The 26,288-nt window shown below is 34.1% G+C and overlaps 3 protein-coding genes across 7 annotated transcripts; 1 reads left to right on the top strand and 2 right to left on the bottom strand.

Moving 5' to 3' along the window:
- The first annotated feature begins 143 nt into the window (after positions 1-143).
- On the top strand, positions 144-1,736 carry LOC131632032 (putative disease resistance protein At3g14460). The gene is made up of 3 exons (XM_058902800.1): positions 144-1,165; positions 1,445-1,506; positions 1,626-1,736. Exon 1 carries the CDS (start codon positions 196-198, stop codon positions 1,150-1,152), a length of 957 nt encoding a protein of 318 aa, XP_058758783.1. The 5' UTR covers positions 144-195; the 3' UTR covers positions 1,153-1,165; positions 1,445-1,506; positions 1,626-1,736.
- A 6,334-nt stretch (positions 1,737-8,070) lies between these two features.
- On the bottom strand, positions 8,071-13,340 carry LOC131632029 (putative disease resistance protein At3g14460). The gene is made up of 4 exons (XM_058902794.1): positions 9,764-13,340; positions 9,491-9,640; positions 8,926-9,041; positions 8,071-8,243 (listed from the first exon to the last, which is right to left on the bottom strand). Exon 1 carries the CDS (start codon positions 13,330-13,332, stop codon positions 9,775-9,777), a length of 3,558 nt encoding a protein of 1,185 aa, XP_058758777.1. The 5' UTR covers positions 13,333-13,340; the 3' UTR covers positions 8,071-8,243; positions 8,926-9,041; positions 9,491-9,640; positions 9,764-9,774.
- Positions 13,341-18,138: 4,798 nt separating this feature from the next.
- On the bottom strand, positions 18,139-26,109 carry LOC131632024 (putative disease resistance protein At3g14460). 5 transcript variants are annotated; one of them, XR_009292894.1, is made up of 5 exons: positions 25,558-25,688; positions 21,233-21,353; positions 20,262-20,376; positions 19,717-20,112; positions 18,139-19,045 (listed from the first exon to the last, which is right to left on the bottom strand). XR_009292894.1 is itself a non-coding variant. In XM_058902786.1 (2 exons), exon 1 carries the CDS (start codon positions 25,839-25,841, stop codon positions 22,230-22,232), a length of 3,612 nt encoding a protein of 1,203 aa, XP_058758769.1. In that variant the 5' UTR covers positions 25,842-26,109; the 3' UTR covers positions 21,046-21,353; positions 22,219-22,229. The 5 variants fall into 5 exon arrangements, 1 of the variants encoding a protein (XP_058758769.1); XR_009292892.1 differs by having other exon boundaries at positions 18,145-19,045; positions 20,262-21,027; positions 22,219-26,109; XR_009292893.1 differs by having other exon boundaries at positions 18,145-19,045; positions 20,262-21,037; positions 22,219-26,109.
- Between the last annotated feature and the right edge of the window lie 179 nt (positions 26,110-26,288).

Raw genomic sequence — 26,288 nt, forward strand, 5'->3', positions numbered from 1 at the left:
ACTCTACGCTTTGAGGATATGCCTGAGTGGGAGGAATGGAACATGATTGGTGGTCCGACTATGAATTTTCCTAGTCTCAAACATTTGTTGCTAAGTAAATGTCCTAAACTGCATGTAGACATACCTCACAAAATCCTTTTACTGGTGGAGTCAAGACATTCAGATGATAATAACAATATCATAAATATAATTCCAATGTTAGATGTATTCAACAGATTGATGCTCCCTCTCAATTCTCTTCAACAGTTGACCATAGACGACTTTCCATCTCTAACGTCTTTCCCAACAGAAGGCCTACCAAAAACCTTGAAATTTCTCATAATCAGTAATTGTGAGAATCTAGAGTTTCTACCTCATGAATACATGCACAATTACACATCGCTCGAGGAATTGAAAATTTCTTATAGCTGTAATTCAATGACATCATTTAGCTTGGGTGCTTTCCCTGTCCTCAAGAGTTTGTTAATTGAGGGTTGTATAAATCTGAAATCAATATTAATTGCAGAAGACGTGTCGCAAAAGAGTCTCTCATTTCTTAGAAGCATCAAAATATGGGATTGTAATGAACTTGAGGTATTTCCCCCTGGTGGATTGGCCACTCCATACCTCGTTCATTTTTCCGTGTGGAAGTGTGAGAAGCTTCCTTTACTACCAGAAAGAATGCACGCTCTAACTGGTCTTCAAGAAATGGCAATTGATAATCTACCAAATCTTCAAGCATTTGTCATAGATGATTTTCCTAGCAGCTTACAAGAACTGACTATTGGTTCTGTTGGAGGGATTATGCAGAATTACAGGCCAGCTTGGGAACATTTCACCTGTCTTTCAGTGTTGCGAATTAACGGCGATGATAACATGTTGATGGGGCATTCTCTACCTGCATCACTTATGACACTATGCATCTATGATCTTAAGGATAAAGTCATTAATAGGAAATGGTTTCAACATCTGAACTCTCTCCAAAAACTTGAAATTGTTAATGCTCCCAAACTCAAGTCGTTGCCAAAAGAGGGATTGCCTTCCTCTCTTTCTCTACTAAGTATCACTTGTTGTCCATTACTGGAAGCAAGTTTGAGAAGGAAGCGAGGGAGAGATTGGCGTAAGATTGCTCAAATCCCCTTCATAATCATCAATGACAAAATGATCACATGAATTTCCTGTCTAGGTGAGTCACTAACTTCTTTTATAAATATCCGATTATACTACATATGTTTTTGTATTATCCAAAGCCTAAACTTTGGTCCTATCTTTTGGAACTCACTATTGCATTCACTATTGTTACTCATGCTCCTCTTCTATTAGCCTTCATATTTTGTGTTTGTGGATTCATAATTAAAAGTCATTATTATGACGCTTAATGAAGTTATATTTTATCCTGAATTATGTTCTTTTGAGACTCTATGTTTAGTTGTTTACCGGTCTTTGATCTTTATCTTGTTTGCAGATCTACAAGGGCTTCAACTGTGATTGATGGCTTGCTCCGAGATAGCGGCAGTGGCATCTCAGGTATGAATTCCTCTTCGATAGGCTTTAACATTACTCATTTTACTACATGCATGTTCTAATGCTCATCTTTCTTTCCATCTACATTTGTTTACTTCGGTCACTCTTGTGGTTTATTGCAGATTCAGAAAAGGAGGTATAAACAAGTCTTCTGTTTTCTGAAAATGTGTGTGTTTTGGCTTGTCTTGTATTGGAAAGATGCATGTCATAGATGCTGCACAAAATCATATAGGTAATATTATGGACAAGCAAAATGATATAGATGAATCTCAAATAAGTTTGTTGCCACCTTGGGAATCTTGTTAGTTTCTTATCTACTGTTGTTGTTTTGAACTTGTTTTCTTACAGCTCTAAAGTAGATAAAGTGATAGATTCAGGCCCTGCTCGTGGTTACATGTGAAAAATATTTTGATCTTGATACATGAGATGACTCCACGACATTTCAAAAAGGAATTTACAATGTTTGTTTTATCAAGCAACATAATCAAGATCGTGTGCTTGGCCGTAGGATCATACAATTCTACGTGCCACGGCTTCCGGAGCATGCTACGTTCAGAGCAAGACTGTTTTCTGTTGCTGGCGTGGTCAGGATCGAGATATTGAAGCTGAATCGTAACTTAGCAGGATACTATAAATTGTATGTACATTTTCTTTTTTACTCACATCTTACATGTATGGTCTTAACTCTCATTTTCACTCACCATTAAGTGTATGTACTATTTCATTTTTATGCCTATATTTTGTTCATGTTATTTAGTGTGATCACATTTTGTTTTGGTTTGTATCGTGTTATTTTTGCATCACCAAACTTACTTAGTTCTGCTAGGCATCGGTGTCGACCATGATACAGTCAATGCAATTGGCCAGGCTGGACATGTAGTTTTTCTTGTTGGTAGTTAGTTAGGCTTTATCATGTACTGTATTTGTGCACCTTTACAAATACTAGAATAGTAAGTTATAGATTTTGTATTTTTGAAGAGATTTTGGTTGGGTTTAAAAAAGGATGGAAAAAATATGGTGAGTATGAATTTCTATTTCTTCACATGAAGTATATTGATATTGTTCAGATTTTAGAATCCTAGAATTTTGAACACACGTCCTAGATTGTATAATCTAAAGATCATTTTTGTGAAAACTAGTGGCTTTAAAGAGATTTAAGTGATGGAAAAAGAAGCTATGGCACAACTATTGTAGGCTAAAAGTAAGGCAAGTGAAAATGATACATTCGCTAATCATAACTTGTTTCAGTTATCTATTTCAATTAATTATCAACAATAATGTGCAAAGGAATCTTTCCAATTTCGATCTTTATAGCGTAGGAATGATTTTTGAGCCTGTCAGGGTACTCAGATCACATATGCCTGTCATTTCTTTATCCTGTTTTTGAGCCACTTAGCAATGATTTGTTGTTACCAATTAAGCTCATGTCACCTTAACAATTGAAGTAAAGGGGTCAAACTTTTCAAAACTGTATAGAAACTAAATGACAAATTATTGGAACAGTATCCCTTAAGAGTTAAGACCTATAAACATTGTCATTAAGCTTTATCATTCACTCTCTTAAAAGATTATTAACAAACAAATCATTAACCAACTATTTTCAGACCTACATGTATAGATGATTTGCCTAGAAGTTTATAAGAATTGACCGTTGGTTCTGTTGGATGGATTATGCGGAATACTGGGCCAACTTGGAAACATCTCACCTGTCTTGAAGTGTTGCGAATTAACAGCAATGATTCGGTGAACATGCTGATGGGTCCTTTTCTACCTGCATCGCTTTTGACTCTATGCATCTATGATCTTAATGATGAAGTCATTGCCAAAAGAGGGATTGCCCTCCTCTCTGTATGTACTAAATATCACTTGTTGTCCGTTACTGGAAGCAAGTTTGCAGAGGAAGCGAGGGAAAGAATGGCGTAAGATTGCTCGCATTCCCTTCATAATCATCAATGACAAAATGATCACATGAGTTTCCTGTCTGTCTGGGTGAGTCACTGACATACTTCTTTTTTGGTTCTTTCTTCAATAAATAGAACATTATAACACAAACACTAACTCATTTTTTTAATTATAGAATTATGTTCTGTTCCTAATCTTGTTGCTGCGAGAAACCAAATTTGTACTCTCAACCTGCACCAAAGTCCAGTAAAGGTCAGGTATTCTTTTTGTCTATATGACTTCATATATATTTTAGTGAATTGGTTTTAATTAGGGGTGGCAAAATGGATGGATTGGATGGATATGGATTGGATCCTTAATGGATGGATCAAACCAATCCATTAATCCATTACAATCCATTAAATTCTCTAAATAAAAATCCAATCCAATCCAATCCATCCATTAAGAAATAAAATCCATCCAATCCATCCATTAACAAATTTCTAATGGATGGATATCCATCCATCCATCCAAAAGACAATTAAAAATATTTTATTTTTAAAAAAATTTCATAAAAATAATAATTTAAGTATTTTAAAATAGTTTTTTTGTTTTTCTGAAAAATAATTCATTTTCCGTTCTTCCGAAAAAAACTCGAATTTCCTTTTTCGAAAAAAAAACTTTATTTTTTCGTTTTTCGAAAAAAACTCGATTTTTTCGTTCTTCGAAAAAAAACTCGACTTTTTTTGTTTTTCCGAAAAAAAAACTCGATTTTTTCGTTTTTTCGAAAAAAAAATTGGCTTTTTTCGTTTTTCCGGAAAAAAAACTCGACTTTTTTCGTTTTTCGAAAAAAACTCGATTTTTCGTCTTTCGAAAAAAAAACTCGATTTTTTCGTCTTTAAAAAAAAACTCGACTTTTTTCGTTTTTCCGGAAAATAACTCGACTTTTTACGTTTTTCGAAAAAAACTCGATTTTTCGTTTTTCCGGAAAAAACTCAATTTTTTTTTCGTTTATCCGGAAAAAAAACTCGATTTTTTCGTTTTTCCGGAAAAAACTCGATTTTTCGTTTTTCCGAAAAAAAAAATCTCGACTTTTTTCGTTTTTCCGGAAAATAACTCGACTTTTTTCGTTTTCCAAAAAAAAACTCGATTTTTTCGTTTTTAAAAAAAAACTCGATTTTTTTAGTTTTTCTGACAAAAAACTCGACTTTTTTCGTTCTTCCGGAAAAAAACTTGATATTTTCGTTTTCCCAAAAAAAACTCGACTTTTTTCGTTTTCCACAAAAAAAACTCGATTTTTTCGTTTTCTCGAAAAAAACTCGATTTTTGTTTTTCTGAACAAAAAAAACTCGACTTTATTGTTTTTCCGGAAAAACCTGATTTTTTTCGTTTTTCGGAAAAACACGATTTTTTCGTTTTTCGGAAAAAAACTTGATTTTTTCGTGTTTCCTGAAAAAACACGATTTTTTGTTTATTCGAAAAAACTAGATTTTTTTTGTTTTCCCGAAAAAACTGGATTTTTTCGTTTTTCGTAAAAACACGATTTTTTGTTTTTTTAGAAAAAACTCGATTTTTCAATTTCCTGAAGAAACTTGATTTTTTGTATTTTCATATTTTATTATTTTTAAAAAAAATAATTTAAACCATTTAAAGTACAAAATAAAAATAATACAAAATGTGTTGGATGGATTGGATCCTTCCATGTATATAAATGGATGGATTTGATCCATCCATTAACTTATTTTTTTATTTGGTGGATGGATTGGATGGATTTTAGTTTAATGGATCCAATTGTCACCCCTAGTTTTAATGCATTGACTATATCAAACTTTGGTAACATGGGTTAAATTTGTCTCCAATGTATTAGTATGATAAATATCAATTATGCATTTACACATTCTTTTGTTTATATAAACGTCTGGACTTAATGTTTTTTCCTCAACTTGGTTTTAAATCAGCATACAATTTAAACACTACTAAATAACATCAGTATTTTGTTTTTTTCCTCCTTCACTTTAAATTTAATAAGTTTTTGTTCATGAGTTGTTTCTAGTATAGATTTATGTGTTATTATAATTTATTCTACTCTCTCTTGAAGTATCGTGCAGGATTTAGAAAAATGAGTTACAAATCTTTTGTTTTATGAAAAGGAGTGATTTTGAGATCATTTGTGTTGGGGTGGAGCTTGCTGCTCAAATTGCTAGTTAATGTCGCGTTTCAAAATTAACTGTGTGAGTTTTCTCTTGTCCCTCTTTGGCATACGAATTCCAAATACATTTTTGGGCCACCTTGAGTATCTCATCTATGATTATAGTTTCTAACTGGTTATTATCTTACAGTTGTAAAGTAGATAAAGCATTGGTTCCAACAGCTTTTAATTTGACCAAAATCAAACATTTGCTTGGGATAGACTATTTCAATTCAAAATGAATCATAGACCTTTCCAAATCCATTATCTTCCTTGATATTTCATCTTTGGGGCCCCCATCATGGCATCGCTGAAAGTAAGTGGGAAGATTAGTTTTCAGTCCAAACAGGATTTCTTATGCCACTTGTTCAATTTCTGAAACATAAGATTAATAAAATAATGTTAATCTACAAAAACCATTTGGAGTTTGATTAACCTGTCTCAATTATGCGATCGACTTTAACAGAACAACATGAGATTATATATTATAAATAGATTAATAGATGTTACAATGGCAGATTCAGAAAAGGAGTTTTAAATATGTCTTCTATTTTCTGAAAATATGTGTGATTTTGACATGTCTTATATGGTTGTTGTTTTTAACATGTTTTCTTGAAGTAGATAAAGTGGTAGATTCATGCACGGCTTGTGGTGTGACTCCAAAAGGAATTTGCAAAAATTGGTTGTATCAAGCGTTATAGTCAAAATCAAGTGTTGGGTCATAGGATCATACGATCCTATTTGTCACAGCTGCCAGAGCATGCTGCAATCGGAACAAGATCGTTTTTTGTTGTCGGTGTGGTCAGGATCGAGATCTCTTAGCAGGATACTATCAAGTGTATGTATATTTTCTTTTTTACTCATATTTTACATGTATGATCTCAACTCTTTCTTTTACTCACAGTTAAGCGTATGTACATTTTCATTTTTACTCCTATTCTTGCATCGAGTTATTTGGTTGTATCTTGTTAGTTTTGCATTTGCAAAATTACTTACTGCTATGCATCAGTGTCGATCATGATATTGTCGATGCAATTGGCTTCATGTGTTCTATTATTATAAAATGATCACCATCAAACTTGACATGATATACATACTTAATTTAATGTCAGGTTTGTATTTGCTCACTCGATCCAATCCAATGATGTCTGGGGAATATGCAGGCCTTCGTTGAGAGGTCCTTGATAAAATCAATGGCACATTCGTCCTATATTTTAGAAAAGTAGCATCCAGACCATGAGGAGTAGAGAGCCATGCAGGCAAGAGTTCAGTTGAGCATAGCAACACGATATCCAGTTCTGTTGCAGACATTACAGCAGAGTCATCTTTTAATTGATTTCAAAAACACACTCAAAGTTTGAACCATTCTATTGACCTATAAAGAGGACATGAGTTTAATTAGTAAAAATATATCACAGTAATAATGTCATTGCTAAGTGGTTCAAAATCAAGATTAAGGAGTTTTACAATATTTTATTAGACTGTTATATAATTTTCACTTCTTTTTGGCCATTACTTAGTTGGCAATTTCTTGTTTTTAGAATATTCTCTCTATTGTAAAATCGTCTATCATTTTAAGAAATACAATCTTGTCTCTTAAAATTCTAAATCTCTCCATACAGTTTCTATATCTTGCACCAAATTCTATTCTAATACACAATGGTTATTGAATTATTGAAAGAAGAAACCATGGGTTTAGTGTTGTTTTTGTTAACTTCTGATACACTAAACCTGCAACTATATGCCTAAGAGCACTTTTCATCAAATAAACCTCATTCAGTTTTTACACGAGTAGAAAGGAAAGTTGTTTTACATGAGAAAATGGGAACAATTCTTACTCTTAAATTTGTGACTCATTTCCATGTACCACTACTACTACTCTTGCATTCTTCATCAATTTTTACAAGTTATGATATTTTCTTATCTCTTTACACCTTATTATAAAATCAATTTCATTCAAATCTCTATATTATTCTTCAATCTCATTTACACCTTATTCACACTTTTGTGAGAATACAAATCCACAACCAGAAGCATTCTTTTGAAATATGAGCACTATAATGGCAACTTTGTGGTGATTATTAGTAGGATCAGACATGAGTTGACTCAACCACTAAATGGCAAAGGCTGTACATGGTCTAATAATAAGGTGAGATAAAGTAATATACCCACAAAAAACAATAAGAAACTATATTTTCAAAAATTGGACTATCATCTAGATGGAGCTTGATGAAAAGATCCAATGTAGTGCTTGTAGGTTTACAATTATCCATGCTAGAGTCAGAAATCAAAACCAAGTGATATGAATCTTCTGTGTGAGAAACGATAGCAATTTTACAAACTAGAGTCTGTTATTCTGACATAGTTCAGATTTGTTGAGATCACTGTCGGACAAATCTACCTAATAGAGACATTGTCACGCCTTGTTGTTTTCATTTATAACATAACAAAGCATTAACAATGGAGATAATCAATGTTTGCTAAGGGACTACAATGTTTGCTCAATGACTAAAACTCACCGTATCAGCCTAACTGACTTCCAAGAAAAAATGGCAGCAACGATAACACACAATTCAATCTTCATAGCGAGTTAGGCCACAATTTGATAATTTCTGCATGTTCTGAATGTGGTAGCTGCAGTGAAATCCTGTATCCTGGACTCCTAGTAACCCTGTGATGCTTAAATAAAATATTTTATCTTTATAGCAGCATAAAGTAATTTAATACATGCAGAAACAACATGAATAGAATAGAAAGCATGTCATGAATTGCATACAACAAACACTAGTTTCAACCATATATGTAAAAAATGAACAAAAATGAAAACACATCAACTATCTAGCATGCTTGATGGGTAATATACTTTCAATCTGCATAAAAAAACAATTTTCTCACTTCCTTTTGGTGATGCCATGAGGCTCAAAAAAGAAGAAACTCAAGGAATACACTGCATTTTGAAAGGCCTAGTAGGAGTCATTGTAAATGAAAATAGTTTACCGAGTAAATGTATGATTTAGGTTCAATTACAAGCTAACCAGTTAGAAACTATAACCAAAGATATGAAACTACGAAGATTTCCAAGACCGCTACAAATTTATTTGAAATTCATGTGTCAGAGAGGGACATAAAAAGCTCACTAAATTAAGTTTGATAGTCCACAGCATTAACTGAAGCAATTATGAGTAGCATCATTAACGCATAAACACTGTATAAATCCACAGGAGATACAACACCATAAACAAAAACTACATAAAATAAAACTTAAGGAGGGAGAAAAACACAGTAGTTGTGTTAGGAAGAAAAGCACTTCAGGATTCAACGAAACTAAGTCCCTTGCATGACAGAAAGAGTACCTCTCTGTTTTAGCCAACATTGATATTTCTCCTTCCCATCCGCTCCTGACAGAAAGAGATATCGTTGCTGCTATCTTTGTGCAAGTCATCAATTACACTTGAAGCCCTTACTAGATCTACAAACGATGTAGAGATAAAATGATAAACAGAGTTAACATATGAACACCATATCAGAAAAACATCAGTCATGTGATAAAATGGGACAAATTTAAGACTCAAATAATTTAGATGGTCGACGACATTAATTATAGTAATAAGCCAACATCTTTTGAAATATCCTTCGCAACACAAGACATGCCAAAATAAAATATATTTTAAACAAAACCGAAAGGTTACAATAAGAAGCTATGTCTTTAACTACATGACAGGGAAAAAGTTCTAATTGACTAACATAAGGGAAAAACACCAGTTAAAGACAGTTAGATAAACACAAAAATGTGAAAATGCATAAATTAATGATATGTATTAGAATAATAGAATAGTGAAGAATTTAAACCATGGTTAAGAAGTTTGATACAGACAACACAATAACCTATATATGAAGTCATATAGATAAAAATAATACCTAACATATTTGGAGTCAGTGGTGCTTTCTCCTTTTCATCTGTTCCTGGACAGAAAAGCAATTACTGGACCTGGTGGCAGGTTTTGAGGTGAATTTGGCTTCTTACAACAGCAAGATAGGGAAGAAGCAGGGGTGACACAAAATGTAGTTCTATGATTAAAATAAATGAGTTAGTGTTATAATATTGTATTTTGATGTTACTATTGAAATTCACAATAATTGATGATAAATTAATATAAAAGAAACAAAAAGAGAAATATTTGAAAGACTCACCCGAACAAGACTCATGTGATCAATTCGTCATTAATAACTATGGAGGGAATGTGAGCAATCTTACGCCACTCTTTCCCCCGCTTTTTCCACAAACTTGCTTCTAGTAATGGACAGCGAGTCACACTTAGTACTGAAAGTGAGGAAGGAAATCCTTTCTTTGGCAACGACTTGAGTTTGGGAGCGTTAATAATCTCAAGGTTTTGAAGAGAAGTGAGATGCTGAAGCCACTTCTCATCAATGCTTGTATCATTAAGACCACAAATGCACAATTTCACAAGCGATGTAGGTAGCAGTGGCCCCATCAACATGTTCACCGTATCATCACCGTTAATTCGCAACACTGAAAGACAAGTGAGATGTTCCCAACTTGGCTCAGTATTCCACATAATCCCACCAACATAGCCAACAGACAGTTTTTGTAAACTACTAGGCAACTCATCTATGACTAAAGATTGAAGGTTTGGTAGATTATCAATTTCCATTTCTCGAAGGCCGGCTAGACTGTTCATTGCTTCTGGTAGTGAATGAAGCTTCTCACACTTCCACATTGCAATATAGAGAAGATTTGGAGTGGCCAATCCACCTAGGGTAAATGACTCCAATTCATTACAATCCCATATTTTGATGCTTCTAAGAAATGAGAGACTCTTTAGTGACACATCTTCTGCAATTGATATTGATTTCAGATTGTTACAACCCTCAATAAACAGACTCTTGAGGACAGGGAGAGCACCCAAGGTAAATGATGTCATTGAATTGCAGCTATAAGATATTTTCAATTCTTCAAGCGATGTGTAATTGGACAAGTATTCACGAGGAAGGAACTCTAGATTTTCACAGTTACTGATTATCAGAAATTTCAAGGTTTTTGGTAGACCATTTGTTGGAAAAGACATTGAAGATGGAATGCCGTCTATGGTCAGCTGTTGAAGAAGATTCAAAGGGAACATCAGTTGCCTGAATACATGATCAGATAATGGCATTGATTGTACCAGTAAAGGACATTCTTTTAACTCAAGTTCAGTTAAGAAAGGAAATTTTTCAGTTATGTTTCCAGCAATCAGTTTCGGGCACTTTCTTAGCGATAAAGTTTTTAGATTAGGAAACGTTGTAGCCGTATCTCCAATCAAGTCCCATTCCTTCCACTCTTGCATATTCTCAAAGTGTAGACTCTCCAAAGAGGGAAATGGTTGAAATGAAGAATCACCACTTCCATAGAACTCAATACCAATTGTCTCCACTGATTGCATCCCTTCAATAACGAGTTCTTTCAGATTACCCAATTTTCCAAGGGATGGAAGCCCTAAACAATCATTACAATTCGAGATCCTTAAATGCACCATGTTGCTAAATAAAGAATCACCTAACCAATTGGGGAAGTTGATTCCACCATAGCCTTTGATGGTGAGACTTTTCAAATTTGTTGAGGGTCGCAACTTTTCAAGTACAACACTTTGAATTTGTGAATCTAAAAAAGTACTATCAAGATCCCATTCCAAAGCTAACTCGTCTATTTGTTCTTTCATCTTTATATTGGCTCGATCTACTTCAAAGGGGTCATTAACATTCTGTAGCTGTGAGATTGAAAGTTTTCCATGTAGGTGGGGAAATTTTCCTAGCTCCGCAATATTCAATCCACCATTATGTTTGCTGACAACAAAGTCAGACAAAGTGTGGAGATTTTCTAGTTTGGCTAATTGTACGGGCATTTCCCTCAATGCGGTGTTACTAACGTCAAGGTAGCGCAAACTAATCAATTTTCCCATGTCCTCCGGTAATTCAGTGAGCCTTTTACAGCCTGCCAACAACAAGAACTGCAGATGGTAAAGCTCGCATATTTCAGAAGGCAACCTTTCAATATTAGTCTGAGAAAGATTTAAGTACTTCATGTAGAACAAATTTCCAATAGAGTTGGGAACTTTGGTAATACTCTTGTAGCTTGACAGAGACAACATGCGTAATTGTTTCATTTTTGGCAGCAAGTCATATAGTACCTTGTTTGATAGCAAAGAAAGAGGCAATTGTTCTTGTAATGGGAATGCTAGAAAGGTACGCAGACCTTTTAATCCTTTTACTCCATATAACATATAAAATTTGTCATATGAATCATATGTCCCTCTGTTGTATGAGAAATTCTGCATCCAATCAAGTAGGTTATGTTTGTCCATATCGATACAGTATGAAGATGAAATCTCTAGAAATGAAACGTCTCTAGCTAAATCATGGATGAAGTTGTGCATTCCAAAGTTTCCTTCCTCGTCACTAATAGATCGCCGATGTATCAACGACCTTGACACTAGTTCATCAAAGTATTCTTCTCCAACTTTTTCTTGATTTGTGGAGGATGATTCTAGTAAGCCGGCTGCAATCCACAAATGAACTACCATCTTTTTTTCTAAGATGGACTTTTTGGGAAAAATTGAACAATATTGAAAACACTGTTTTAAAGGATCAGAGAGAAAATTGTAGCTCAATTTGAGAGAAGCTAGCACCTCATAAGCTGTATTGCGAGCGTGGCTTTGTAGCACATAATTCCAAAAATCTGGGTCCAATGAGATGCCAAGAATAGCCCCATGTTCTACAGCAGCTAATGGTAATCCATCACACTTTTTTGCAATTTTTCGGCCAATCTTTTCTCGCATTTCTTTGTTAGATGCGCTAATTTCTTCTAGATAGTATCGTTGATGGTAGTTGTGTGCTCCAAATGCATGTTCGGTTAGTAAAGCCCAACAATCTTCAACTTTCAAGGGTCTGAGATAATGGACAGAAAGAAAGGTATGCATGGATATTGCAATTCTTTCATCTCGTGTTGTGACGATGACCCTATTTCCTGATACCCCAGCATTTAAGATATTCATCAGCAATGTCCAATTGACAGATCTTGCATCCCACACACCATCTAATACCAGCAAAAGTTTTGGGTAAACTCCATTAATGGTTGTTTTTGAAGTAATAGATTCAAGTATGTTTTCAAAAACACTGGAATCATCAACATCATCTGAGAAATCTGCCCACAATTTGAACTCAAATTTGTGGTTAACTTGAGGATGATTGAAAAGGTGTTTAGCAAGGGCTGTTTTACCAATCCCTCCCATACCAAGAATGGAAATCACTCTAATTTTACTATCATCATCACTACTACTAGACAACAAAAGATGTATAAGTTTCTCAACATCAGGGTCTCTTCCATAAATAGAAGATTCATCATGATCAGCAAGTTGTAATATTTGTTTTAAAGTGTCCGTTTTAGACTTAATCGCTGCAATGGAAAAAGATAAACGAGAATGGTTGGCATACCATAAAAAATCATTTTTGTCAAGCAAACTGGCAAGATGAAAAACAAGATGTCTCAGCAAACGCAGCGATCTGTTGTTAGCTTGAGTGGGGATGAGTTTGTTGTTAGGATGGTAAAGAACACCGTGAAGATCCACCAGTGTTTTCTCCATCTTTTTCAAGAGTGAAACGCTGCTACTCATCATGTACCCGCAGTTGTCCAAGCTTAAAACAGAAACAATCTTTTCTAACAACACCTTCACATAATTTGAGAGTTCTGTCTGAATGGCCTCCATTAGTTACTTTGTTTAAGTGGCTATCATTTATTCCACTTTTTGACTGCCTGTTTCCCACCAACATAATGCGATTACTTTTTTTAAATAATCAACATTTCAAATTATTTACGCAAATAGTTATTTTAAGAAGAAGATGAAGAATAATGGGTTGAGAAAGAAATAACAAAATGAAGAATGATTTCTCTTTTTTATATATATATATATATATATATATATATATATATATATATATATATATATATATATATATATATATATATATATATATATATATATAGAGCATATTAAATGAGAGTATTTTTAAATGAGAAATGAGAGGAAGAAATATCAACCATTAGATTCATCAAAAGAGAGAAATTAATAGCCTCATTAATGTAATAACATTCTCTCTTGATGAATCCAATGATTGATATTTCTTCCTCTCATCTCTCATTTGAAAAAACGAAGAAAATCCAAAATATCCAATTTTTAATCGTTCCATTCTATTTAGAAGACTCTCGTCCATTGAAAGGCACTGTCTTTTTTTTCTTTTTTTCATTTTATATATTTTAAATATTTTTAACTAATTATTTTAATTAATATAATAAACAAAAAATTAAAACATATGTTAATATACTTAAAATAAATAATATGTTTAGTAATACCTTAATTATGATGCAATATCTTACCTTAATTAAAACATATGTTAATATACTTAATTATGTACATTTAGAGGGGCATGATAGTCTGTCATGCTTGATTGTATTGTGCTACTGTTGCTACTAGAGATTAGAGACTGTTAGAAATTCGGGTATGATAATCCTGAATAACTTCGAAGAATCGTGTTCGTACACTTTCCGAACAAAGTATTTCGACCATATTCTTGCCTGGGTTCACGAATCTTTGTGGGGATAATTCTCGAAGAACAATCTGTTTCTGGCAAAAGAAAACTAATCAGGAATGTAGAGAGAAAGTATGGTTTTTCGTGTAACCAAAACCGAGGCCAAATGACTCCTTATATAGGAGATCAATAACAGAAACCGAAAAGACACAACTGTTCAGAAAACGGTCATGTCTGTTGGGAAAGGGTACAACTGTTCAGAAAATTTTTCGAACGGGGCGCTGCCCACACCCCACCAGGGGCTTCGCCCCTTAGAACCCCATTTCAATTATTCGTATTCAATTACACGTTTGGCTTGACGAGCGTGCACTCCGCACTACCCTAACTCGTTTCAAGCTTAATGCATAATTGCATCAGCCTATAGTAAATCACATTACTACCAAAATACATTGATGATACTAAAATCACCAACAGAGACTTGTGTGCATGATGTCTTATCTGATGTTATAACATCTTGCTTGATGTGAGGCTTTTATTATCTTCTGCTGCATATGCCTCTAATGTGTGAGCTTGGATAGTTCATATTTGATTCTCCTTTTGAGTGGAAGTACTGGTTCTGTATGATAGGGGGTAATGGACCTATTTGATTGTACAAGCTCCAAAAAGTTATTTTGATATGATATCAGACCACATGTCTGAACATCTGACTACTGAAGAGCTTTGAAGAAGAATACCTATGCGTAACTGATGTGCATCTCATATATATATATATATATATATATATATATATATATATATATATATATATATATATATATATATATATATATATATATATATATGGTTTACATGCTATCACGTAGATTTGTGTGATTTTATTCCTTTCACCAGGACTTAACTATGATTTGGTTGTTTTATCCAAAATTTCTCAAATGGGGAGATTGTTAGTTCCGTGGTTTTTAGATTGACATTAATTTTGCTAAAACATGGTTCTTAACTAATGTTGAACAAGATGTTTTGATCAACTGTCATGACAGGTTTTGCTGTCATGAGTTTTGACATGTGTTCTTCCAGATGTTATAATATATCCTATACCAGAACATCATGACAGTTCAGACTGATTTTAATCCTTGAAGATTTGATTGAAAAATATGAGATTTTGGAAGATTCTGATAGGCACATCTAATCAAGGAGTTTTTTTAGGACAAATGCATATTTGATTTGGTTTTAGAAAAAGAATCATTGAGACTTTTTTAGGAAACTAAGATTTGATTTGATTTAATTTGTTCCTATTTTTTATGAAGATCTTGCAGCTGATTTAAAAAGGAGATGATTGGATTTGTTTTGGATTCAAAGCCCATATTGCAAGAGTATATAAACAAGGACTTGTTAAACCTAGCATAGCAAGCATTCACAAATAGAAACTGTGAGTACAAGTAAGGGTTGATGTTTTGGGAGTCCTTTAAGGTTTTTCGTGTGTTTTGTTTGTGTGTCACTCATGTATCTTTTGATACATTGAGATGGACTATTTGTACTCACTCTTGAAGCTTTTAAGCAAAATAGTTGAGTATTGCTCTTGATTGGAGCTTTTAAGCAAGATCAATTATTGTTTATTTGAAAGTATAATCTTTCTATTTGGTTCCTCTGGTCACAAGGTTTGTGACTGTTTTTAACACTGCGGTGATTGGAGGTGAGATGAGATTTCTCATATCTAGATGTTGATTTCTAGGTAGAAGTTGCACGAGGTAGTGAATCGGAGAAAAATTTTAAACTGGGACTGTTTAGGCTTTTAACTAATACTATTATAGTGGATTTCCTTCCAGGCTTGGTCACCCTTAGATTAGGTGATTTCACTGAACTAGGTTAACAATTACTTATGTTATTTATCATTCTGCAGTTTATTTCAATTTTGATATATTTTTTCTCTCAGCTAGCAGATGTCATAACATTTTGTCTTGACATTGTGTGGTGTTAGGACATTAGTGTTGACATCTGTATTGTAAGTGCCAGAATATCACATTTGCTGTTGGAGAGTGTATTGTGGAGGAAAAAGATTGGTTGGGGTGGCTGTGAAAATAGAATGACCAGAGTGGAAAGTGTGTTGGGATTGGGGACAAACGAGGACAAGTGGTGTTGGAGGGGTTAGTTGGACAGTTATAAAGGTGGGGTGAACAAATTGTGTGCTAGGTTGTGATTGGGAAAAATATATAGGTGGAGATGGTAATGGTGAACAAAGTTGAGTAGTGTTTGAGCTTGATCCTGTGTGAGGTGAGGAATATGGTAAAGGGATATGCATAAGGGGAAATGAGGTGGATAAAATCACACTTTTAGAACTTGACGTGTGTGAGGAATCACACTTTTAGAACTTGACGTGTGTGAGGGTAAAAATGATATACCTGAAATAAATCTGTTTTGTGAGGTGGAAGTTGTCATGGTAGCATGTTACTTTTCACTTTGAGCTGCAAGCTCTGCGAGGATGTTCATGATGGATTCATATCTTGAGTCAGAAATATGCTTCTCATTGTCCATTTTGGTTTGGATCTGTTCCAGATCTGCATTTGCTTTGTCAAATCTCTCATACATTTATTATTGGGTCTGGTTGAGGGCATTGTCAAGATGAATGTGGGTTGTTTGAACAACTTCTTTCATAATATCTTTAGGTGAAGGTTGGGTAGGTTTAGGAGGGAACATTAATTTCAGAGATGAAAGCACCAATGGTAGGTGGGTTCTACTACTAAGAAATTTTGGTTTAACAAAGAGGAACAAAACACAAAACAAGGAAGAAATAAACATTTAATTTTTTGCATAATAATTCAAAGTGCAACCAACACTTAAATACATAAATTCTAATGGGCCTAAAACTTTGGGTCACAACCCACTTAAAAGAAATAAAATAAAATTGAGACTTTTTAAAAGAAAATAACTCTAATGCATAATAATGTCTTGCTGCCAACTAGGCTTTTTAGTAATTCTAATGGGCCTATTAAACTTTTTATCAGAAACACAGTGAATTGTGAATTGGAAAGGTAACTGGTAGGGGTGTTCAAAAAACTCTGAATCGAATTGAACCGTCGAATCAAATCAAGCTGAAGTTAAAATAATTGAACCATTATATTTGGTTAACCATATTGTACTAATGGTTCTACAACTGAACCATATGACAAATGAACTGAATCAAAATTGAAATCGAACCAAACCGAAATTGAAAATGAAAAATAGTAAAAACAAGTTTAAATTTTTTTTAAAAAAATTAAAAAATAGTTTCTAATTTCTAAAATCGCATTTTTCAAATTCACCCGAAAATACATGTGTAAGTGAATGATACCTTCATTTTGTAAAAAAAATAGTCCGATATTTCCGGACAATTTTGTCATCAAGGTTTCCACTACCTTTAACATATACTACCTTTATCATTAAGAATAGAGGACTTGGATCCATGGTCAAGAATAGTAGATTGACTCCAATTTCCATAAATGTATTTCTAAATTTCAGAAATATATTTTTGGACTATATTTTTTACAAAATGATGGTGTAATTTATTTACGCATTTACTTTGGATATTTTCGGATGCATTCATAAATACATTTTTCGAAATTTCACAGTGGGCATTAGAAATATAGCTGGGTGCATTAAGAAATTCCCTACAATATGATATTTGGATTCTTGAATCTCATAGTTTGAGAAAACACATTTCATATTTTCATTTCAAAACGAGTGACTTTGAAAAGATTGAAAGGGTGGAAGAAGAAACTATCGCACAAATATTCTTCACATTGTACTAATCACACTAAAGTAGAAGGCAACTGAAAAAGAAATATCCATGAATCACAGCTAGTATCCATTTCCTATTTCTATTATCAATAATAATGTAACACTTTTTTTCATCTTTATAGTGTAAGTAGGTCATAACCATTGCTTGTCAAGTTGTCTTTATCAATTAAAAACTTAGCAATGATTTATTGTTACTAGTTAAACTCATCCCACCTTAACAATATGTTTTCAAAAGAGTAGGAATTTTCTTCCTTCTCGATTCAAATAGGTCCATTTCCTTCAAGCTTTTGATAGATTTTAACATCAAATTCACCAAAATCATCATTTTAAAGTGCCATAAAATTTTAACATGTAAACATTGTCAACATGGACATGGCCAAAACAGAGAATATATGTTGTCGGCTATCGCTCCATGTATGATATTTCGATTGTCTGTGCAATGATGTAAAAAAATTTCATATATATAAAAAATCATTATCGATACTATTATGTTTTCAATACTTTTTCTTAAGGGCAGTGTGCATCTGATATCTAAATTTTGAGTACAAAAGGTATAAAACAAACTGCAGACTACCTACATCACTAATGTCACATCAAATGCTAAGCTAAGCTAGTGGCTTACAAGATTGTTGGGGCAGATCAAACGCCATTTGCTCATCCTCATATGCACCAACATGCACCTTATTGGTCTACGAAAGCCTTTGCTTTTGTACCGATGAAGAAAGTTGGTTTTTCATGGTGAGGTATATTAAACCGAGTAAACTTGAATGAGGAGCTCTTGGACAGCGATTTTACATTATCGAACATTAGATCGTTAATACTGTCATTATTGCCTTCAAATCCGTCAACATGTCATCAAATCGGGACTCAGGTTAATAGTACTGGGAATTGACTTCTGACTATGTGATTATGCTAGTCACCCAAGTCGAGTGCACACCATTCCATGTTGGGCCAACTTTTATCACTGAACAAGCTGCGGAACCGAAAGCTGCTGCAGACAAATAAGGTGTAAATTAGTGACGTTGTTGCATTGCATGTCGTGGCCTGTTGACGATCAGATATTGCTGCAAGCTCCTCACCCTAGTCTAGGTGCTACAATATTGTTGATGTTGTTGAGGATACCTGCATATTGTTGGAGCAGGCAAAATTTCCAATATGATTATCATTTGACTATTAGATTTTAAGAAAAAAATGCTAGTGCAAAATGTAAAGTGAACTACATGATATGGACAACGTTGACATAAAAACTAATCTGCTTAGCATGACAAACCACATCAATAATTGTTGCCTATTCTAAATATATCACTCAACTATTGTTCTAAAGGTATCAAAAATGCTTTCATATACATATTCAAACACTAGCTAGAAACCGATTTGCAGCCTTCCTTATGGCAATGCCATGGGAAAAGGGCCTTCAAATGTAAGACTCCAGGAAGATATCTTTTTAAATGCCCAATTACCTAAAAAGTATCCTCGATAGCACCGTAGTGAGAGGTGTATAGTGTATTAGGAAAATCTCAAGCTTCACGTTAATTATATATAGGAAGTAAAAAAAAAAAGTTTATATAGAATGTCACTTTTTACTATTAAGTTAGTTTTGTAAGAATGAGTTAGATCGAACTCTAATTCTATTATATACAGATAATTACAAAGGCATCCATTGCAGTCAAACCATAGGGACACAGACAGAAAGTGTTGGCTCAAACATTTATTTGCAATCTCTATCTTAAAAATTTGTACTATTTGACAAATTAAAACCGCACTACTATAGTAGTTTAACAGGTTTTGCTGACCTCTAGGAAAATGATTTGCTTGCCTTGACATCTCGGTTAAGATTGGAGCTATTGAAGACAGTTATAGCTGTTTGAAAGTCGCCATATTGGAGTCTTAAACTTCTGACTTGTTTGTTTGAAATTTGCCATATGGATTTTGATTCTCCTAACTTGCCATATGATACATTTCAAAATCTTATCTTAAGTTCTTCAACTTCTTCTTCTCTCCTACTCCTCTTCCGCTTCCATCATCCAAACTAAGCAACTCACCACCATCCCTGCTGTTGCTTCCTTTAGTTTTATTATTGTATCACAACAAACAGGAAATATCTAAACAAAACCACACAAACTTCAATGTTATAAACCCACATCTACGTGTCACGGTGCATTTCAGAATCTTCTACTTTGTGGAGAAAACTGTTGGACAATTAGAGACACTGTCAAGCCTTGTGGTTTTCACTTATAATAGATCAAAGCAGTAACAATGTAGATAATCAATGTTTGTTAATATATCTAGAATTGAAAGGAAAATAAAACACATTAAATTCTTAATGACTAAGACTCACCCTATCAGCCTAACTGACTTTCAAGAAAAAATGGCAGTAATGTTAACACACAAGTCAATCTTCATATTGAGTTAGGCCACAGTTTGATCATTTCTGCATGTTCTGAATGTGGTAGCTGCAGTGAAATCCAACTATTAGACTTTATAATTGTGATTTAAAAGCTGGTGAAAACAAATAATTATAATGCATTAGAATAAATTCCATACACAAATTTATTTTATAACTTATTTGAATTTATTTTAGAAAACATATTCTGGACTGCTTTTAACCCTGTGATGCTAAAATAAAATATTTTATCTTTATAGTAGCATAAAGTAATTTCATACATACAGAAAGAACATGAACAGAATAGAAAGCATGTCATGAATTGCATACAACATACACTAGTTTTACACTTCCTTTTGGTGATGCCATGAGGGTCAAAAAGAAGAAACTCAAGGCCCAGTAGGAGTCATTGAAAATTAACATAGTTCACCACGAGTAAATGTATGATTTAGGTTCAATTACAAGCCATTGATGAAACTAGTGATTTATCTATATTAGAACTGTAAGATAACCAATTAAAACTATAACCAAAAATACGAAACTAAGATTTCCAAGGTGGCTACAAATTTATTTGAAATTCATGTGTCAGAGAGGGACTAAATTAAGTTTGATAGTCCACAGCATTAACTGAAGCAATTTTGAGTGGCATCATTAACAAGCTCCTTCCAACACAATTGATGCCAAAATCACTAGTTTTGCTAAAACAGCAGATTTCTAAATCCTGCATGATACTTGAAAAGAGACTAGAGTAAACAATAACAGCATATAAATCTATAGGAGAGACAACTCATGAACAAAAACTATATAAAATTAAACTGAGGGAGGGAGAAAAGCACCATCGTTGTGCTAAGAAGAAAGGGACTTCAGGCTTCAACAAAAGTCCCTTGCATGAAAGAGCTAACATAGATTAAGTACAGATAAAGTACCTCTCTGTTCAAGCCAATATTGGTATTTCTCCTTCTCATCTGCTCCTGACAGAAAGAGATGTTATGTCGCTGCTGCCATCTTCGTGCAAGCCATCAATTACCCTTGAAGCCCTTGGTAGATCTGCAAACAATGTAGAGATAAAATAATTTAAAGAGTTAGACTAAGCCACCAAATCTGGTAGATAAGCTGGTAAAATACTACACATATAGTTTCCGAATAAAACCAGAAGCAATAGAGTTAGGCTTGGATTAGATTTAACACACTGACAAGTGCTTTGAGGGCAAATAAAACCTAAAATAGACTCAAGCTGATAAATAGAGTAAACATACACACACCATATAAGAACTCTATTATTCATGTGACAAATGGGACAAATTCAATACTCAAACAATTTTGATGGTCCACGGCATTAACTATAGGTATAAGCCAACATCCTTTGAAATATCCTTCCCAATACAAGACATGCCAAAATCACATATTTTTTAAAAAACTGACAAAGGTTAAAATAAGAATTTATGTCTTTAACTGTTATACATGACGGGGAAAAAGTTCTAATTCACTAACATAAAGAAAAAATATCAAGTCAAGACAGTTGGATAAACACAAAAATATGGAAATGCATAAAGAAACGATTTGTATTAGACTAATAGAATAGAGAAAAACTTAAACCATGTTAAAAAAGCTTGATACAGTCATTAAAATATATCATATAGACAAAAAGAACACCCAACATATTTGGAGTCAGAATTTGCTGAACAGAAAAGCAATTACAGGACTTGGTGGCAGGTTTCCAGGTGAATTTGCTTTCTTACAATACCAAGAATGGGAAGATGCAGGGGTGACACAAAATGTAGTTCTATGATTAAAATAAATGAGTTAGTGCTAGTGCTATAGTATTGTATTTTGATCTTACTATTGAAATTCACAATAATTGATGATAAAATAATATGAAAGAAACAAAAAGAGAAGTATTTGAAAGACTCACTCGAACAAGACTCATGTGATCAATTCGTCATTAATAACTACTGAGGAAATGTGAGCAATCTTACGCCATTCTTTCCCCCGCTTTTTCCGCAAACTTGCTTCTAGTAATGGACAGCGAGTCACACTTAGTACTGAAAGTGAGGAAGGAAATCCTTTCTTTGGCAACGACTTGAGTTTGGGAGCGTTAATAATCTCAAGGTTTTGGAGAGAAGTGAGATGCTGAAGCCACTTCTCATCAATGCTTGTATCATTAAGACAACAAATGCACAGTTTTACAAGTGATGTAGGTAGCAATGGCCCCATCAACGTGTTCACCGTATCATCACCGTTAATTCGCAAACCTGAAAGACAAGTGAGATGTTCCCAAGTTGGCTCGGTATTCCATATAATCCCACCAACAGAGCCAACAGACAGTTTCTGTAAACTACCAGGCAACTCATCTATGACAAAAGATTGAAGATTTGGTAGATTATCAATTTCCATTTCTTGAAGGCCGGCTAGATTGTTCATTGCTTCTGGCAGTGAATGAAGCTTCTCACACTTCCATATTGCAATGTAGAGAAGATTTGGAGTGGCCAATCCACCTGGGGTAAATGACTCCAATTCATTACAATCCCATATTTTGATGCTTCTAAGAAATGAGAGACTCTTTAGTGACACATCTTCTGCAATTGATATTGATTTCAGATTGTTACAACCCTCAATAAACAGACTCTTGAGGACAGGGAGAGCACCCAAGGTAAATGATGTCATTGAATTGCAGCTATAAGATATTTTCAATTCTTCAAGCGATGTGTAATTGGACAAGTATGCATGAGGAAGGAACTCTAGATTTTCACAATTAGTTATTATGAGAAATTTCAAGGTTTTTGCTAGACCGTCTCTTGGAAAAGACAATGAAGATGAAATGCCGTCTAAGGTCAGCTGTTGAAGAGAGTTCAAAGGCAGCATCAATTGCCTGAATACATGATCAAATAATGGCATTGATTGAACCAGTAAAGGACATTCTCTTAACTCAAGTTTAGTTAAGGAAGAAAATTTGTCAGTTAGGTTTCCTACTGTCAGTTTCGGGCACTTACTTAGCAATAAAGTTTTTAGACTAGGAAACATTGTAGGCATACATCCAATCAAGTCCCATTCCTCCCACTCTTGCATATTCTCAAAGTGTAAACTCCCCAAAGAGGGAAATGGTTGAAATAAAGAATCACCACTTCCATAGAACTCAATACCAATTGTCTCCACTGAGTGCATCCCTTCAATAACGAGTTCTTTCAAATTTCCCAATTTTCCAAGGGGTGGAAGCCATAAACAATCATTACAGTTCGAGATCCTTAAATACACCATGTTGCTAAATAAAGAATCACCCAACCAATTCGGAAAGCTGATTCCACCATAGCCTTTGATGGTAAGACTTTTCAAATTTGTTGAGGGTCGCAACTTTTCAAGCACAACAATTTGAATTTGTGAATCTAAAGTAGTACTATCACAATCCCATTCCAAAGCTAACTCGTCTATTTGTTCTTTCATCTTTATATTGGCTCGATCTACTTCAAAGGGTTCATTAACATTTTGTAGCTGTGAGATTGAAAGTTTTCCATGTAGGTGGAGAAATTTTCCTAGATGTGCAATATTCAATCCACCATTATGTTTGCTGATAACAAAGTCAGACAAAGTGTGGATATTTACTAATGTGGCTATTTGTACGGGCATCTCCCTCAATGCGGTGTTACTAACGTCAAGGTAGCGCAGATTAATCAATTTTCCCATGTCCTTCGGCAATTCAGTGAACCTTTTACAGCCTGCCAACAACAAGAACTGCAGACGGTAAAGCTTGCATATTTCAGAAGGCAACCTTTCAATATTAGTGTGAGAAAGATTTAAGTACTGCATGTATAACAAATTTCCAATAGAGTCAGGAACCTTGGTGATACTTTTGTAGCTTGACAGAGACAACGCGCGTAATTGTATCATTGTTGGCAGCAAGTCATGTACTACCTTATTTGATAGCAAACAAAGAGGCAATTGTTCTTGTAATGGTAATGCTACAAAAGTACGCAGGCCGTTTAATTTGTATAATTTATAAAATTTATCATATGAATCATATGCCTCTCTATTGTATGATAAGGTATGCACCCTATCATGTAGGTTATGTATGTTCATATTGATACAATATGGAGATGAAACCACTGTAGCCACATCATGGATTAAGTTGTGCATTTCAAAGTTTCTTTCCTTGTCACCAATAGATCGCCGATGTATCAATGACCTTGATACTAGTTCATCAAAATATTCTTCTCCAATTTTTTCCTGATCTTTGGACGATGTTGGAAGTAAGTCTTCTGCAATCCACAACTGAACTACCGTCTTTTTTTCTAAGATGGACTTCTTTGGAAAAATTGAACAATATCGAAAACACCGTTTTAATGGATCTGAAAGAAAATTGTAGCTCAATTCGAGAGAAGCGTGCACCTCATAAACTACATCCCGAACATTACTTTCCAGCATATAATTCCAGTCCTTTGAGAACAATAAGATGCGAAGAAGAGCCCCATATGCTACTGCAGCTAATGGTAATCCATCACACTTTTTAGAAATTTCCCTACCGATATCTTCAAGATGGAATAGTTGTCGGTTGTGAAATGGTCCAAATGCATATTTGGAAAATAAGGACCAGCAATCTTGAACTTCCAACGGTTTCAGATAGTGGACAGAAAAAAAGGTATTCATGGATATTGCAATTCTTTCATCTCGAGTGGTGACAATGACCTTACTTCCTGTTTCCCCAGCACTGAAGATATCCATCAGTAAGGTTGTCAAATTGACAGATATTGGGTTCCAAACACCATCAAGTACTAGCAAAAGTTTTGAGTAAATGGTATTGATGTCAGTTGTTTCATTTCTGGTTGTTTGTGAAGTAATAGATTCACGAATGGTTTTAAAAATCTGCCCATAATTTGAGAAATCATCAACATGCTCTGAGAAATCTGCCCATACTTTTACCTGAAATTTGGCCTTAACTTGAGGATGATTGTAAAGGTGTTTAGCAAGGGTTGTTTTACCAATCCCTCCCATACCAACAATGGAAATCACTCTTATTTTACCATCATCATCATCACTAGACAACAAAAGGTGTTTAAGTTTCTGAATATCAGCGTCTCTTCCATAAATAGAAGATTCATCATCCAAACTAAAATTGGAAAGACTTAATTCAGCTAGTTGTTCTCCTGAACTCAAGCTCAATGATATTTCAATTAATCTTTTCGTTTTATAATTAATCACATCAGTTGCATGATTTAAACGAGTAAGATTTTTGAGCAGCTTAATATTAAGGGGATCATACCTCAATGAAAAATTGATTTTGTCGAAGAAAGTAGTAAGATGAAAGACATCATATCTGAGCGAATCCAGCGATAGGTTGATAGCTGGAATGGGGATGAGTGCCTCCAGATCATGACAAAGCAATACATCTTGAAGATCCAACAGTCTTTTCTTCAAAAGTGAAAAATCATACCTGGGCCTCCTGGAGTTATCGGCGAACTCAGTAAAAACACGGTTTTGTAACAACAGCTTCACAGAATTTGAGAGGAATAGCAGATTTTCTCTCTGAAATTGAATACCCTCCATTAGTTTCTTAGTTTGTAAGAAAAAGAATAGCTTGAGAAAGAAATCACAACAAAACACTGATTCTCTCTCGACGATTATTTTGGCAAGTCTTTCCTTTTGGCAGGTCAAACGCGTAGTGGTAGTAATTAAATATTACAACAAAGTTCTGTTGGAACATACACGCCTAGTTTCCACTTTCCACCAAAAAGCCCTGTTATCACTTTTAGTACTTTGAATTTGTTTCCACTTTCCTCCACTTCTGTTATGCCATGCTTAAACTCTCTAACAAGGTTAGTTACTAGCTTTTTTCGTTCATTTTATTCTATAAATACATGTGTATATTTGAATAAGAATTAGTTTAAATGTAATTATTTAGTGAAATTACCGATATAGCCCTGTAACCTTTATATACACGAGAAATAATAATGAGAAAAGTATCAAGCCAAGAATTATTGACAGTATCACCAT

This window comes from Vicia villosa, unplaced genomic scaffold, assembly GCF_029867415.1.
Source record: "Vicia villosa cultivar HV-30 ecotype Madison, WI unplaced genomic scaffold, Vvil1.0 ctg.000894F_1_1, whole genome shotgun sequence".
Lineage (NCBI taxonomy): Eukaryota > Viridiplantae > Streptophyta > Magnoliopsida > Fabales > Fabaceae > Vicia > Vicia villosa.